Consider the following 16732-nt stretch of genomic DNA (forward strand, 5'->3'; position numbering starts at 1 on the left):
AGCTCACTGTGACTAAGTCCAACACTTAGAATCTGAAAATAATCAAACAGAAGACGAGTGTGAAATAAATGACAAAACATATTAATTTTTAAAGTGCAAACTGGAACCTTCTGCAAGGAGCAGAGGGATTCATTTACTGAGAATGAAGATGTTTTCATCTGTTTTTTGAATTCTGATTAAATGTTTCCAAGTTGGCATCAATTCAGTTCGTTCTCATAGCACTTCTACGAAATAGGGAAGGTTAAATTCTTAGAGCAAATGTCAAAAACTGAGGCACAGAATGATCAGCTCGCAGTCACAGAGCCAGAGGGCCCAGAGATAAGGAGCAGCCAGGTTTCCTTGGCCCAACATGAAACCCGAGATGGATATTTCATAAGAACTTGGGGCCAAATAATGAAAGTAACTATTTCAATGACTATTGCAGTGTTTCAGGCTGAGTAAACTAAAGCGCGGCAGAAGTGACGAGTTGAGTTCTGTAGCGTGTTCACTGTGCGTGTTATTTCTGCGCAATTTCATTACATGTTGATTTGTACATCCCTCACCATGATTGCATGATGCATTGTTAAAGCACAAAGTAATTTCGTGTCTTTACAAATTACTAAGATTTAGATTCGCTTCTAACTGACCAAGACTGAAGATTTAAAAAAAAAAAAAATTGGGAGCGCTTCAAATGACCACAAGGACATGAGATATGGGTTTCTTCCTTTCGGAAGATTTATGACATGCATTCATCAAAAAGAAGTCACTGCATGTTTTGGAAGGAACAACGGGTGAAGGGCAGGATGTTCTGAAGGGAACACGCTTGCTTTTGTTAGAAAATGAAACCTTACATTCTTTGCGGGAATAATGAGATGCCTCTGGGAGAAATAATGAAATTATCTTTGGAAAGTTGCATTTTAAAACTTATGATGATGATACAGGAAGAGTTTCAAAACACCTTAGGTAAAATGCCTCACAATGAAATTGTTTGAGAGGCTGACAGATGTGATGGATTTAGAGGTGACTGAAATGCGGGTAACTTCAGAAGCAGTTTTGGGTTTACTTTGAGATTGAGAAGTAATCACGCCAACTAGATTAAGCAGGTCTTGGCTGCAGCCCTCGCCTGTGAGACAGACTATCTTCTCTTCGGTGCACGTTACTGGCCCTTGATAGATACTGAAGTCGTGGAACTATGATCCACAATTATACTGTGATTATAATAGAATCAATGATATAAGATCTCAGTGATTACATTGAGATAATCTAGTCTTTTCACAGGGTTTCATGGGGCTTTCCAGGAGGCTCAGTGGTAAAGAATCCACCTGCTGAAGCAAGACACACAGGTTTGATTCTTGGGTCAGGACGATCCCCTGGAGGAGGAAATGGCAACCCATTCCAGGATTCTTGCCTGGAAAATTCCATGGATAGAGGAGCCTGGAGAGCTACGGGGTCTCCAGTATATAGGGGACCCCCTATAGTCTATGGGGTCATAAAGAGTTGGACATGCCTGAGCTCGCACACACAGTCTTTTCATAGAATAATAATTCAAAAAGTTTCTCAGAAAAACAAAAACTGACACACACAATCATATTCAAACCCTACTGGTTTTGATTTAATCATATTAAAAATCATAGAACAAAATGCCACAACTCAACTAAACGTCTACCCCGTGTTAGCTTTAGAGGAAGTGGATTAGAACATTTCCACGTGGATATTGAAAATTAGTATATGTGGAAGCAAAAGGAAAGTTATATGGAGCTAATGCTGGGAACAATGTAACCACTGAAAGCCATGATAGTTCATCATTACTGCCAAGCAACGTCTACTCTGCATAAATGTCAGTGATCTTACTAGGTCTCAAAAGTAACAGGGTTCTAAACAGAGGGTAGGCTTTCATTTTTAACTCTTGTTTTTCAGATCATAGTATAGTCAAGATTTTCATAAAACTCTTCTTTAAAGTACAATGTACTTGGCAGGGTTTGGCAAACACTGAAGAAAGATCCTAGGAGTAAGAGGGAGGGGGCGCATGTGCCCTCTGGGCACAGGCAGGGGGCTGTGCCTGCGCTCCGCTCTGCACCAGCGGGGGCACGGGGGGCCATGGGTGGGCTCCACCAGCACTTCTCCACACACATTCCTATAAGATGGCAAGACTTCTCTTTGAAAAATGGCCACCAGGTAAGTCCGTTGAGGGGGGAAGAGCACATGAAGGGTGAAGAGGCAAGGTTAATAAGTAATATTAGGATAAAAAAGAACAAACATGTGGCTCTGATGGAAACTGTGCCTGGCAATGTGCCCAGGGAGGGTGCCAGCGTCACCATCGGGGGGACGTCCTGGGGGGGGAGGTGGGGGGCACCGTCCCGGGTCCTCAAGGGTGCAGGGGCCATGAACTATGAGGGCCTACAGCTTGATAAAATCTTAAGGATGAAGTAAGTTCCTTCAAAGGAGGAAAATATTTAAACTATTTTCCAAATTTAACCTGATGCTCCCCTAGGTACCGTGCATTCATTACTAATGCGTTCCTCTTGCTACTTTTTTTTTTTTTGAGAGAGAAGGATTTTAAAAAATCTGATAAACAGTTAAGCAGCTTTGCTTTTGGCACTCCCCTCAGCTGAGATACGAGTTAGAGATTCCAGCAAACTATCTCGGGAAAACTGAATGTCAGCCTGCAGTTCCGTCTCATAATGTTTATTTTTAAATCATCTGCTTCTTTGAACTGACTGGGTTGTACGCCAATGCTTCTCAAATGCCAGTTCACAGATGGAAACATACACGCATGCTCACGTGCACATCAAGCTTTACACTGTGGTGGGCAAACAAAACGTTCATCCTGTCAGCCCATCCCGCCTCTTACGAGAAGGTCGGGCCAGGGGCTGGGGACCCTCTATCCGGGGGTCGCCCTGCCCTTCACTTACGGATGTGATGGTGGTCACAGCTGATTTCTGCTCCCTGCCTCCTGCTCGTCCCTACTGGGGGAAATGGTCAGCACCCCACTGCCTCTCCAGATTTTGGAGGGAGGTTTAATCAATTCTTGAGCACCCCAAAATAAATTTAAAATAACCAATTTCTTGCTCCTTCCATTCTTTTCCATCCTCTGCCCCCTCCTCTCCTGTCTCTCAAGCTCTGGTGAGAACTCACAGCGTGAAGGCCTTCGCTGGGTTCCAGGCCCTCCCTGCGCCAAGCGGCTCTGAGGTCACCGCTGCCCCTTGTTTCACAAGTGAGTGCAGGGAACTCCAGAGGCGGCAGGTAATGGGCTCCTGGTCACCCAAGTGGTGGGGCAGATGTTCAGAAGGCTCAGGCGTGCTTCCACACCACGCAGGTTCCATCTGTTTTACCGAGGACTAGTCAGGCTCCTTCACACCTTTCCTGAGATAAACGTCAGCACCCTGCTCATCCCGGCATTTCCGTTAGCGGTCTCGCTTCTCACTCTCAGCTGCCTCCTGCCTCCCCATTTAGCATAAACCACCACAAGCAGGATGTGAGGGGATGCCAGCTGGGGTGTTTTCATGTTCTAGTTTAGCTCTTGGAGTAATAAGATTTCTTTTGATTAGAAGAACCTTTCTCATTGGATTAAAAAGAACATTTCCCTGTTTTCCTTCTTGGGAGAAGGGCAATCAAGAATTGCCTTCAGCTTTCAGATAAACACTTTAGTCTTCACTTAGACAAAGACTTCTTGCTTTCCCGATAGGATGGGGACTATACGTCACATTTTACCAATAACTGTAGAACCTAAGAAATTTCATAGTTATTCAGCAGAGTTTTGCCGTATTAGAAACGTGAGAGTTGGGTCAGACGGGTGGTGTCAGGTTGAGAGTTTCTGTTCCAGCTGGCGGACAGGCTGGCTCTGGGCTTAGTCACGTGCTGACCTGTGTGGCCTCCCCTCTCTGCATCTCTGTTTTCTCAAATGAAAAGTGGGGCCAGGAACAGTTTCTAGCCCGAGTTCCCGGGGACGAGGACTGAATGCGCCACTGTGATTGCTGCTGCTGTCCTCCAGTTGAACAGTCGTGTCCGACTCTTAGCGACCCCTTGGACCCCAGCCCACCAGGCTCCTCTGTCCATGGGATTTCCCAGGCAAGAATCCTGGAGTGGGTCGCCATTTCCTCCTCCAGTCAGTATGCTCAGAGACCCATAAATTCCTTCATTTTATTATCGCTTTGCTGTGGTGTTGCCAGTAACACCACTGTTTGGTGACCTGCAGAAAGGCACAGACATTTCAGCTGACTGCCACACCTCACCGTTCAGTTCGGTTCAGTCGCTCAGTTGTGTCCGACTCTTTGCGACCCCATGAATTGCAGCACGCCAGGCCTCCCTGTTCATCACCATCTCCCGGAGTTCACTCAGACTCACGTCCATCGAGTCCGTGATGCCATCCAGCCATCTCATCCTCTGTCGTCCCCTTCTCCTCCTGCCCCCAATCCCTCCCACCATCAGAGTTTTTTCCAATGAGTCAACTCTTCGCATGAGGTGGTCAAAGTACTGGAGCTTCAGCTTTAGCATCATTCCTTCCAAAGAAATCCCAGGACTGATCTCCTTTAGAATGGACTGGTTGGATCTCCTTGCAGTCCAAGGGACTCTCAAGAGTCTTCTCCAACACCACAGTTCAAAAGCATCAATTCTTCAGCGCTCAGCCTTCTTCACAGTCCAACTCTCACATCCATACATGACCACTGGAAAAACCATAGCCTTGACTAGACGGACCTTAGTCGGCAAAGTAATGTTTCTGCTTTCGAATATACTATCTAGGTTGGTCATAACTTTTCTTCCAAGGAGTAAGCGTATTTTAATTTCATGGCTGCAGTCACCATTTACAGTGATTCTGGAGCCCCCCAAAACAAAGTCTGACACCATTTCCACTGCTTTCCCATCTATTTCCCATGAAGTGATGGGACCAGATGCCATGATCTTCATTTTCTGAATGTTGAGCTTTCGGCCAACTTTTTCGCTCTCCTCTTTCACTTTCATCAAGAGGCTCCTCAGCTCCTCTTCACTTTCTGCCATAAGGGTAGTGTCATCTGCATATCTGAGGTTATTGATATTTCTCCCAGCAATCTTGATTCCAGCTTGTGCTTCTTCCAGCCCAGCGTTTCTCATGATGTACTCTGCGTATAAGTTAAAAAAGCAGGGTGACAATATACAGCCTTGACATACTCCTTTTCCTATTTGGAACCAGTCTGTTGTTCCATGTCCAGTTCTAACTGTTGCTTCCTGACCTGCATACAGATTTCTCAAGAGGCAGGTCAGGTGGTCTGGTATTCCTATCTCTTTCATAATTTTCCACAGTTTATTGTGATCCACACAGTCAAAGGCTTTGGCATAGTCAATAAAGCAGAAATAGATGTTTTTCTGGAACTCTCTTGCTTTTTCCATGATCCAGCAGATGTTGGCAATTTGATCTCTGGTTCCTCTGCCTTTTCTAAAACCAGCTTGAACGTCAGGGAGTTCATGGTTCACATATTGCTGAAGCCTGGTTGGAGAATTTTGAGCATTACTTTACTAGCGTGTGAGATGAGTGCAATTGTGCGGTAGTTTGAGCATCTCACTGTACTCACGGCGAAAAAACTAAGGAAAGCTGATTTAAAAAATCATTAGATATGAAGTCTACAAAATGAAATGGCTTAATCTCACCATCGGTAACATGAAAATCAGCATTTGTTTATTCCAGAATGACTCACACAGCTAAGGAATGCTTGGGATCCCCTGGGTGACACCAAAGGAGATCTTCATAACGACTTGGGCAGAAAACCTTCCATTCCAGCTTCTGCAACAGCGGCACAGCCAGCACGGCTGCTGGGGCACAGGCTGGCAAAGTTTCCTTCCCCCAAAAGGAGTCAACAGTGGAGCTTCTAATTTAACTCGGTATACTTGGCATTTTGAATCTTGTTGTTAAGCAGCCTTTTGCTGTTGCTGTTCAGCCACTCAGTTGTGTCTGACTCTTCGCAACCTCGTGGACTGCAGCGCAGAAGGCCTCCAGGTCCCTCACCAGGAGGGACCAAACTGTCCAAATCCATGTCCATTGAGGGGCTTTCCTGGTGGCTCAGACAGTAAAGAATCTGCCTGCATTGTGGGAGACCTGGGTTCCATCCTGGGGTTGGGAAGATCTCCTGGAGGAGGGCATGGCAACCCACTCCAGTATTCTTGCCTGGAGAATCCCATGGACAGAGGGGGCCTGGTGGGCTACAGTCCATGGGGCCACCAAGAGCTGGACACAACTGAGTGACAAGTACAGCAAGTGTCCATTGAGTCAGTGATGCCATCCAGCCATCTCATCCTCTGACACCCCCTTCTCTTCCTGCCCTCAATCTTTCCCAGCATCAGGGTCTTTTCCAATGAGTCAGCTCTTCACTTCAAAAGACCAAAATATTAGAGTGTCAGCATCAGTCCTTTCAATCAGTCTTCAGGACTGGTTTCCTTTAGGACTCACTGGTTGGATCCCCATGCTGTCCAAGGGACTCTCAAGAGTCTTCTCCGGTGCTGCAGTTTGAAATCAGCATTTAGGTGAAGAAACATGGAACACTGCAGGAGAGCTGGACGGCATCACAAGCATTTCCATCACAAGTGCAGGCACGTATCTCCTGCCCTTGTGACACGTGGTTTGGCCTGGGCTTGTCCAAGTGCACAGGCTGGTTTTACAACATCTGAGCACACGTGTGCCGTGACTTGGCTGTGTGTGTTGGTTCAAATGGTTCGATTTGCCTGATTTTTAAAAGCTGAGACTGAAATATTAAAACCCTGTTTTATTTATACACACACTTATCAAAATATGGTACTCATCCATAAAAAGACTGCAAAGAAGTGCGTTGAGCTCTAAAGTACAAACCCCTTTATGCTGAGGTTTCTTTCTCGTTTGCTTTGGTTTTGCTCTGCTTTGTTTAACGTTCTTACCTGAGAAGACTTGGCCAGCTTCTGGGTGTATTCCTTCTCAATCTGCTTCAGCCTGCTGTTGGCCTGAAAAACACACGGACAGGAGCACACACACACACAGTGACCTGTCAGCGTGGCGTCTCTGCACACGCCCGTCACCAGGCGCTGGGCCGGCCGCCAGCCGCAACGCCCTTCTGGGGCGGCCAGAAAACCACAGGCCTTGCCTTTGATCTAATGCCAACTATTCATCACTTAAAAAGCAAAAGAGAAAAAAAAGCTCTCTCCTGCCAATTATTAGGCAAACACAGACTTCTGTGGAAAGAGAAAGGGAGAAGGAGAGACAGAAATAGATCCAGCACAAGCGTGCCGGCTCAGAGGTGCAGGGCAGAGACAGGAAAGAGGAGGAAGAAATCAGGGGAGAGGGGTGGCGCGGAGGAGGGGAGGGAAATGTAATGCCCTTTCCCTTAGTTTAGAGATAAAAGAACTGGATGCTCCTGACCGAGGCGGAGGGGAGGCTCAGAGGCACTGAGCTGAGATCTGAGCCCCTGCCCTGCCCTCCTTTCCTGGAGTGACAAGTGCAGCTAAATCGCACAGTGTTTGTGCCCGGGAAGTGGGGTGGCCTTCCCAGAACCGGCCCACACCCGAAGCACTGCGTCCTCTCCTTTGCACTGCAGCTCCGGGCCTGTGTGTGAGCTGCTTTGCTGTCTCTGGGAGCCTCGCGTCTCCATTTTATCCTCTGAGCCGGGGGGAGGTCATGGTGAAGCCGCCGGCCTCCCCTCCCATGCACGGTGCAGGCAGCACGCTGGCCCTGTCGGTCTGGGCTTGTGGCCCTCATTCTAGGACAGGCTTTGGTTATGACTGTCTGTTTCCTCTCTTTTTCCCCAACCCTCCCTCCCTCTGTCTCCTCTCTCCGACCGCCTGTCTTTCAGCTCTGAGGACTAGGCCTCTCAGGTTTATCGTCTCTTTTTCTTATCGTTTCTATTACCTTGTCTTTTTGATGTTAATATTTTGTACTGATTCCTCAACTTTGGGTTTTTAAGAAATTGTGCCATGCGATTTATAGTTCCAAGAGCTCTGCTGTTCTCTGAACAGCACCATCACGCCCCCTTTGATAAGGGCCGAGGAAGCTGAGGTGCAGCGAGCTTCAGGAACCCGCCCCAGCGGCACTCACAGGGCATGGGGGAGCCGGGACCAGCCCACAGGGGAGCAGGCCCTGCACCGGCTGGAGCGCTGGCCCAGGGCCTCTCAGGGTCCCACTGCTCCCCGGGGGCTGACTTCACACACACCCGGACACATCTGTGTGTCCGTACACACACACCCACACGTTTTCTTTCTGCTCTCTACACCATCTGTATTTTTTCTTAGTTCCCTCTATTTCCTTGCTGAGCCAGCCCGTTTTGGTCTGTTTTTCACCTTAGAAATTGCTTTGCATTTTGGGTGACCTTTGGTGTTCTTTCTTACTTAAAGCGTGGCCCTCTAGAACCGGCAGGCCTGGGGATGGGTGCGCGCTGGCTCCGGGACTCTCCCACGCCATCATCTGACCGCCCAGCGCTGCGCCCTTGGGTTTACCGCCTGAAGGCGCACACCTGGTGACCGAGGTTTTCAGAAGGGCGTCTAGATGCTCAGGACGTTGATTCCGGTACACTTCCGTTTTAATGCAGCCCTGGGTCTCCTCTCTCATTCTATCTATCCAGGGAACAAACCCATCTCCAAGTGGTGCTGTTTGGAGGGAGGCTCAGATGGTAAAGAATCCGCCTGCAATGCAGGACACAGGTTTGATCCCTGGGTTGGGAAGATCCCGTGGAGGAGGGCATGGCAACTCGCTCCAGCGTTCCTGCCTGGAGAATCCCATGGACAGAGCGGCCTGGCGGGCCACGGTCCGTGGGGTTGCACGGAGTCGGACAAGCTGAGACAGACAGACAGACAGACACACACACAGCATCGTTTGGGGGTCACTGGGTTGCGGGCTGGGGCTCTGGAGCCAGGATCGGCCTGTAAGAAGAGGCCCCGCCAGGCTGGGCACAGTCGCAGTGAGAAGGCGTGTGTGTCGGGGCAGGGTGGGAGCGGGTCCCACCGGCGCCCACCGCGGGCTCCCACCCCCCCAGCTGCTGGGGGCACGTTTCTGCTCCTGACAAGGCGCCCATGTGGGTCTGTTACAGGACCCGAGCTGACTCCGCAGCCCTGCGCTTCATGACAAGCTCCCTGCCTCGAGGCCCTCCCACCTGGAGCCCCAAGAGGGGCCGGGCCTGACTGCGGCTGCTCTCCCAGGGACTCATCCCTGTGGCTCCGTGACTGATACACCACTCTCGAGGAAACCGAGGCCGTGGAGAAACTCATGAGGTGCATCTGTCTCGGCCAGCACTTTTTAATTTAAAGATGCTTTCATCAATACTTCCAGAGTGTCAAGGTGGGCATGAGGGGGACTGGTGGTCCAGACGCGAGCCAAGTGAGCCGAGTGGGCCAGTGCCCCGGGGAGCCCAGGAGATGAGGGGACGGCAGGAGCCGGGGCGAGGGGTCCAGACTCTGCTACCAAACAACGGAGCGATGGGCTGGAGGCTGCACAAGTAGGAGGGCAGCACAGCTGTGTGTAGGGAGACGGGAGGCCTGGCTGTGGCGGGGGCGGAGCCGGGGGCTAAGCTTCGCGGAGTCATGTCCTCGAGTAGAGGATGGGGTGGGCGGTGAGGCCTGTCATCCCCAGCGCGGGGTGCAGGAGAGGTTCGCGGGGACCTCTATAGGGCCGGCAGAGGAGGCTTCTGGGAGAGTCCAGGTGTGCGGGCAGGTGGCAAGTCACCTGGGAAACCAGGCAGAGAAGAGGCGGAGGGTCAGTCTGAGCCCCGGGGATCCAGGAAGCATTCTGGCCACTCGGAATCGACAATGCTGGCTTTAAAGTGAGGCCAGCTGGCGAGACATGAACACCTCCGGGACTTGCCAGAGCCACAAGGAGCAGAACCAGTACTCTGGGGAATAATGAGACTAACTGAGGAAATAAAATGAACGTGTCACCCTCCAAGGCCATTACTGTTTGAGCCTAAGTCACAGCTGTCTGGATTCTGAACTCCTCTTAAGTTGGTCTAAAAAGCTCTAGTTTAGCACTGCTGAAACGCTACAGCTCAGTTTCGATGCAAACTGCCTCTAACACACTTCTGAATAATTTTATTCTCAGGATGTACTGACTGTCCATTTTATTTTCATACATAAAATTAGGTTAGGGTTAGTTATTTTCATCTAAATCCTATTTTTACAGCTCTGGTTACTATTTAGAAACACAATTTTCCAACAATCATCTGTAGCATGGCCTGAACAGACGCAGAATAACAGATGAGAAGAAAGTCTTGAAACGAGAAAGTGGCTTTGCTTTCGCTGCTGTCCTTCGACCTCCCGGCCCCCACGGCCTGGCCTCCCGCCCCCGGTGCTCGGCTCCCTCTGCTGCTCCCGGCCGCTTCCTCGGCTCCCTCTTCTCTGCTCGAGAGTTAAGTGTGTTCATCACTTTCTCTGTGATTCCCATCAAACTCTTGGGTTTCAAACCCTCCTGGAAAGGAGCACCAGATAACTTTCACAAAAGTGTTGATGGTTAATCATCTTAATTGCTACCTTTTTCCTGCAGGGTGTTTTGTCTTAATTCCAAAAGAGACCTTCATTCTCCACACCCCACCCCACCCCACCCCCCTGCCTTTTTTTCTCATTTCCTATCATTAGTGGTAAAAGTCCAGGCATTCATGATTTCCAAGAACGTGACCTGGGGAGATGAAAATTAGGAGACTCATCTAGAATACTCATATTCAAGGCAAGCCCAGATCTTATATAGAGAAGTTTCTTTAAAAATATAATGGCACACATCTTTGAATAATATATTTGTTTTTAGGATTGAAGAGAAAGATGCTTCCCGGAACCTTGAAATGCAGCACAAAGCTCGGTTTCCTGCGCAGTTTTTCCTATTCGTAAGCTTTGCAGGAATCCACCTGATGCTTCATTAAACACTGTGAGTGTGGTTATGGACACTGGTGCCAGATGCTAATATGGAACTGTTGTACTGCTCTGCCAGCAGAAATATTCAGAGAATTCATAAAAAATACTTGTATTTAATATATTCACAGAGCTTTTCAACTTGAAAAATCTCTGTGTTGTACCTCAAAATAAAGGTATAAGTTTGAAAGCATAAATAAAATTCACACTTTTCATTTGCCCGGGATAGAGTACCTGGGGCTGTGCATTGCCTGGTGTGTAAACAGCCAGGAACTGGAAGAGATGCAGGAAGCGCTGCTGTCAGATGTGATGTGGGAGCAGGAAGCACAGGTCCGTGCCCCTGGGAAGGGCGGGGAAACTGGCAAGATGAGTCCAGCACTCGCCCTGCCTTTGTCCAGGAGGCAGACACTGGATCCGAAGGACCAAAGATAAGCGGACAGAAGGAGGAGCAGGAATGTGCGCGCAGGAGAGAAGTCAGGCCACAGACTCAGCCCAGAAGTGACAGAGATGGAGGAACTAGTAAACAGAGGTTTTAAAACGCTAATTAGAAACAGACCCGAGTGTTTAAACAAAACCTTGAACACAGTGAAGAGAGAAACAGACCGAAAAAAGGACTCAACAGCCTAGCGCACAGTGATCTATTATCTGAAAGGAACGTTCACTGGTGGGACGGCAGATCTGGCACTGCAGATCACTGAATACGGAGAAAAGGCATCGCAAGCATCCAAGAGGCCATCGGGGGACAGAGCACCGAACCTAACGCCCCTCTGAGACTGTGTCACAGCAACTGCTGCTGCTAAGGTGCTTCAGTCGTGTCCAACTCTGTGCGACCCCGTGGACAGCAGCCCACCAGGCTCCCCCGTCCCTGGGATTCTCCAGGCAAGAGCACTGGAGTGGGTTGCTGTTTCCTTCTCCAATGCATGAAAGTGAAAAGTGAAAGGGAAGTCGCTCAGTCGTGTCCAACCCTTAGCATGGACTACAGCCTAGCAGGCTCCTCCATCCATGGGATTTTCCAGGCAAGAGTACTGGAGTGGGGTGCCATTACCTTCTCCTAACATATGTGAAACTGTTTACCAGGAGAAGGTTTGGGAAAATATTTAAAGACATAATTGTGGGAAAATTTCCAATGTGAAGAAAACTATAAACCCACAAGTTGAAGATCAATGGACCACAACAATAAAGAAAGACAATGAAAATCAAATCAGATATATCATAATCAAATCACAAGAACTGAAATAAAGGTAAAATCTTAAAAAACATCCAGAAAAAGGATACATTAAAAAGATGAGTGAGGATTTTTCATCTGAAACTATACGAGTCAAAAGATAACATAATGAATCTTTAAAGTGCTGAAAGCAAAAAATTTGTCAATCTAGAATTGCATATTTAGCGAAATATCCTTCAAAACTGAAGATGAAATGCAAACAGCTTCAATTAAGACCTTGGAAATTGGTTACATCTTTGACGGACAGCAGAGGAAGTGCTTCCCTGGTGGCTCAATGGCAAAGAATCCGCCTGCGATGCAGAAGACACAGGTTCGACCCCTGGGTCAGAAGATCCCCTGCAGGAGGGCATGGCAGCCCACTCCAGTATTCCTGCCTGGAGAATTCCATGGACAGAGGGGCCTGGAGGACTATAGTTCATGGGGTTGCAAAGAGTCGGACATGACTTACTGATTAAACAACAACAACAACAAATTTTTGCATGAACCAGGGTATTTCTGAAATCATTGTTTCCCCTATAATTTTTTCCCTAGAATTTCCAGGTCATCTTTATTAGGGAGTGGTCAATGATAAATTTTAACATAAGACGATTTTTTGGTAAGCTTTTAAACTGAAAATATTTTTTAACTTTAAACATTTTAATTTTACATTGGTCCACAGTTGACTTACAGTGGCGTGTTAGTTTCAGGTCCGTAGCAAAGGTATGTACATTATTAGTATTTACTATATATGCATATCTCCTTTTTTCAGATTCCTTTTCTGCACAGGTTATTACAGAGTACTGAGCAGAGTTCTCTACCTAGCAGCACAAGATAGCACAAGATGACTCTCTGTTTTAAATTGAAATAGAGTCGACATACAATATCCTGTTAGTTTCCGGTGTCCTGAAGAATGGCCTGGTATTTGCATATGTTACGAAGTGATCACCATGATGAGCCCAATAACCCTCTGTCTCCGCACGAAGTTACTGCCGATGAGATCAAGTCCTGCTGTTGCGCCTGGAACATCTGAGTCTTACTCTGAGTCCCAGTTAAGTTCTCAGTGTGCGGCAATCATCACAAGAAAGGGCACTTCAATTAGAGACTCCTGCCTTTCCACCGTCATGTGCAAATTCTAACTTGAGAAAACGGCAGACTGGTCTAAACTGCAAAACATTAGCAAATGTCATACTCAGTGATTCTTCAGTTTCGATTCATTTTTAGAAAGTTGATTTAAGTCATTTTATTTTGTTGCTTTACCCAGAACCTTAACCTAGTAAGTAGGAGCCCCAAGTGTTTTGGGTTTGGTCAATGCCTATTTTTTTGGTAAGGAGCTATATTCTCTATTAAAGAAGGAAGAAACTAGACCGTTTTGGAAAAGGGCTGTGATGTCATTATCAATATCACCGTTGATTATCCTCAGTGACTATGATGGATCCATTCTCAGAAAAAATGCCCATATTCCTGAACTCGGCCCCATTTCTGAATATGCCAGATGAATGCTGGTTGCATTCTCTACACAGATTTGATAACTGTGGTCAGTACTGTGGACTAAAATGATTGGTCTTCAGGTCTGTGACAGACAACCTAAAGAATAACGGGGGGCAGCTGGCTTTCTGCCCTCCCCGTAATTCAAGAGACTCATTTTCTCACCATTGCAATGTACATGCTTACGTGGCTAACACCCATAAATGACCATGTAAGATTTACATGAGGTTTCTTCCCATTACTGAATAAGAATGCAAACTGTGAAACAAGCTTATGAAAACAGGTAAAGAATTAAGATCTAATCATATTTCAAAGGTCACCCTCGGAGAAGTTCTCTGAAGCACAGGCCACAGAAACTGAAATGCATTTAATACTTGGGCAGAAATACAAACTTTGAGAGAATGAAGGAGAAAAAAAAAACTTTATTTTGCTCCAGGGAAGAAGCAGCTATTCTCTGATGGGCAAAAAAGAATTTATCATCAAAGACCAAATGTAAATGGGGCCAATTAATTTTTTTAAGATTCTCTACCTTCTATAATATTCTTATGTCTTCGTTGTTATGCTTTATGCCAAAATCTAATGTTGCAGGATTTGACAGATGTTAAAGAAAATGACTGCTGTATTTAACAAATTGCAGCATACATGGTATACACTTTAAATATACTCAGTAGATCTATAGGTGACTGCCACAGTCATTGGCAGGGCACTTTCAGGAAGCAGGGAGAAGATCTGTTTCAAATATGTGACTTCGGACATCAAAACATGGTAAAATGATTCTAATTGAATTACTGGTCAAGCAATCAATTATTTCAAATCAACTTTGAATCTAGGAGTTGGATGTCCTGACTTGGCTTACTCATAGAACCCATTAATGTTTTTACCTATTTCAGAAAATTTTCTACTTTTGCCTCACTTGTATAACGTAATGAATATTAGCAGGAAATTTATAAAATAATGTATTCACAGGAAGTTGCGACATTAGGCTTGCAGAAAGTTCAACATAAAGCAGTGATCTCAACACTTAACAAATGCTCTAGTCCCTTTCACGGATAATCGGGAAGTTCAGAAAGGCGCTGAGAGGGCAGTCTTGAGGTCTAGTCATTAGATCTTCATTATTGAAAATGGCTCAGCGCTCGTGTAGTTTCATGTGGTTCTCCAGGGTTGCCAGTATCGAGAGATTCTCCGCACCAATTCACTGAAAATAACATGGGAAATGTTTGGCAACAAGGAGTATGGTGCCAAGGCTCCCGTTTGGTCTGCACACAAAGGTCTTCTTCATCAACGTCAGCTGCTCTGACTGACGAGGCCCACAGCTGCCAGCATGTGGGGCATGCTGGTCAACAGCACCAGCTTCGACGTTAAACCAGCGTGGGTGGTGTGAGCACGGGCAAATCATCTACCTTCCCTGGCCACGATTTTATAAGGTGCATATCAAGTGGACAACAGAGATTAAACTGGACTGAGGTTCAGCCGTGCGCGTGCGGTGGGCGTTCAGGACAGCGAGCAAGCAGAGGGCAGTGAGTCGGCCCTGCGAGGAGGACCGAGGCCAGCTCTTCATGGAGGAGCAGGAGAACGGCAGGGGAAGGAAGCGCAAACAGGAGGAGAAGCCGGCAGACTGAGGACTCGGGGCGAGCTGGCTGAGGGGTGCTGACGGCTGAGGCAGGCTGCGTTCTCCAGTGGGTGGAGCGGAAACGAGACAGAGCTGAGCGACCGCTGAGCTTACAGACTGGCAGTGCCAGGCATGAGAAGAGTGGCTTCCCGAATCAGGCTTTTGGGGGCAACTCTCCCAGTATGTGCGTGAGCGTGCCCAGTTGTGTCTGACTCTTTGAGACCCCACGGGCTGTAGCCCCCCAGGCTCCTCTGTCCATGGGATTCTCCAGGCAAGAATACTGGAGTGGGTTGCCATGCCCTCCTCCAGGGGATCTCCCCAGACCAGGGATTGAACCTGTGTCTCCCACACGGGCAGGCGGGTTCTTTACCACTGAGCCAACTCTCCTCACTCTTCTTCATTCTTCCACTTCAAGTCCATAAAAATAACTACTTGCCTCTGATTCTTTACTAAGGAAGCAAGTTTCTTTCTGAATTGTCTCCAAGTCTGGGGCACTCTGTGGCTTTTGAGATTGCTAATGACTTTTATCTGTCAACGTTTATAATAACGGACACATACAGGGCAAATATTTTGTGTGTTTATGAAACATGATAAAGAACCCTCCTGAGATGACCACACAACTGAACATCCCGCACTGCAGACGCCAGCGCCTCCTCCTGGCCCACTGTGTCTCCTCGCTCCTGAGAATCAGCAACTCTTGGATATTATTTACTGCCTGACTTAGAAAATATTACCTGTGTAAGTACCTCTAACTTATCACTTAGCTTCACTGTCTTTTTATCTTTATACAAATAACCACGCTCTACGTAATTTCCCGAAACACACGGTGTCTCACACAACATTGTTTCCAAGACTCATTCTCGATGTTTCATCTGCAGCTGTGTTTCCTTCATTTTCAGGGCTCTAGTCTATTCTAACTCATCTGTTAAGGGGCACTTGAGCTTTTCCAGTTTCCTCCCCCATGAGCTGTGCTGGTGTGGACAGCCCAGTACGCGTCTTCTGGTGTGTATTTATGACTTTCTGGGGCACACGCTTATGAGCTGAACTGACAGTTCATAGAGCAAATGTTCATCTCTACAGGACAATGCCACCGACATTCTGTATTCTCACCACAATGTAGCACTCTTTTTGTCCCATACTTTCAACCACACTTGGCACTGTCAATTTCCTTTTTTTAATAATAGGTTTCAGTTCAATTCAGTTCAGGTGCTCAGTTGTGTCCGACTCTTTGGAAGCCCATGAACTGCAGCACGCCAGGCCTCCCTGTCCATCACCAACTCCTGGAGTTTACCCAAACTCACGTCCGTTGAGTCGGTGATGCCATCCAACCATCTCATCCTCTGTCGTCCCCTTCTCTGCCTGCCCTCAATCTTTCCCAGCATCAGGGTCTTTTCCAATGAGTCAGCTCTTCGCATCTGGTGGCCAAAGTACTGGAGTTTCAGCTTCAACCGCTTTAGTAAGATATAATTACTTCACATTTCACGAAGTTCACACTTGACTCTGCGCAAGTCAGTGTTTCTTAGTGTATTCATACAGCTGTATGTCGATCACCACTGCTGAATTCCAGGACATTTCCATCACCTCAGAAAGAGACCCCACACCCACTCGTGGTCACATCCTCCCCCGAAGCCACT

General features: G+C 47.4%; 1 protein-coding gene across 1 annotated transcript in view; it reads right to left on the reverse strand.

Annotated features, from left to right (window-relative positions):
- The window catches only part of CEP112 (centrosomal protein 112), a 320978-nt gene that overhangs the window by 62581 nt on the left and 241665 nt on the right, over positions 1 to 16732 (reverse strand). The window contains exon 22 of the mRNA XM_052658249.1: positions 6859 to 6921. Coding sequence (XP_052514209.1) covers positions 6859 to 6921 — 63 coding nt within the window. The remainder of the gene's footprint in view (positions 1 to 6858; positions 6922 to 16732) is intronic.

This window comes from Budorcas taxicolor, chromosome 19 (assembly GCF_023091745.1).
Source record: "Budorcas taxicolor isolate Tak-1 chromosome 19, Takin1.1, whole genome shotgun sequence".
Taxonomy (NCBI): Eukaryota; Metazoa; Chordata; class Mammalia; order Artiodactyla; family Bovidae; genus Budorcas; species Budorcas taxicolor.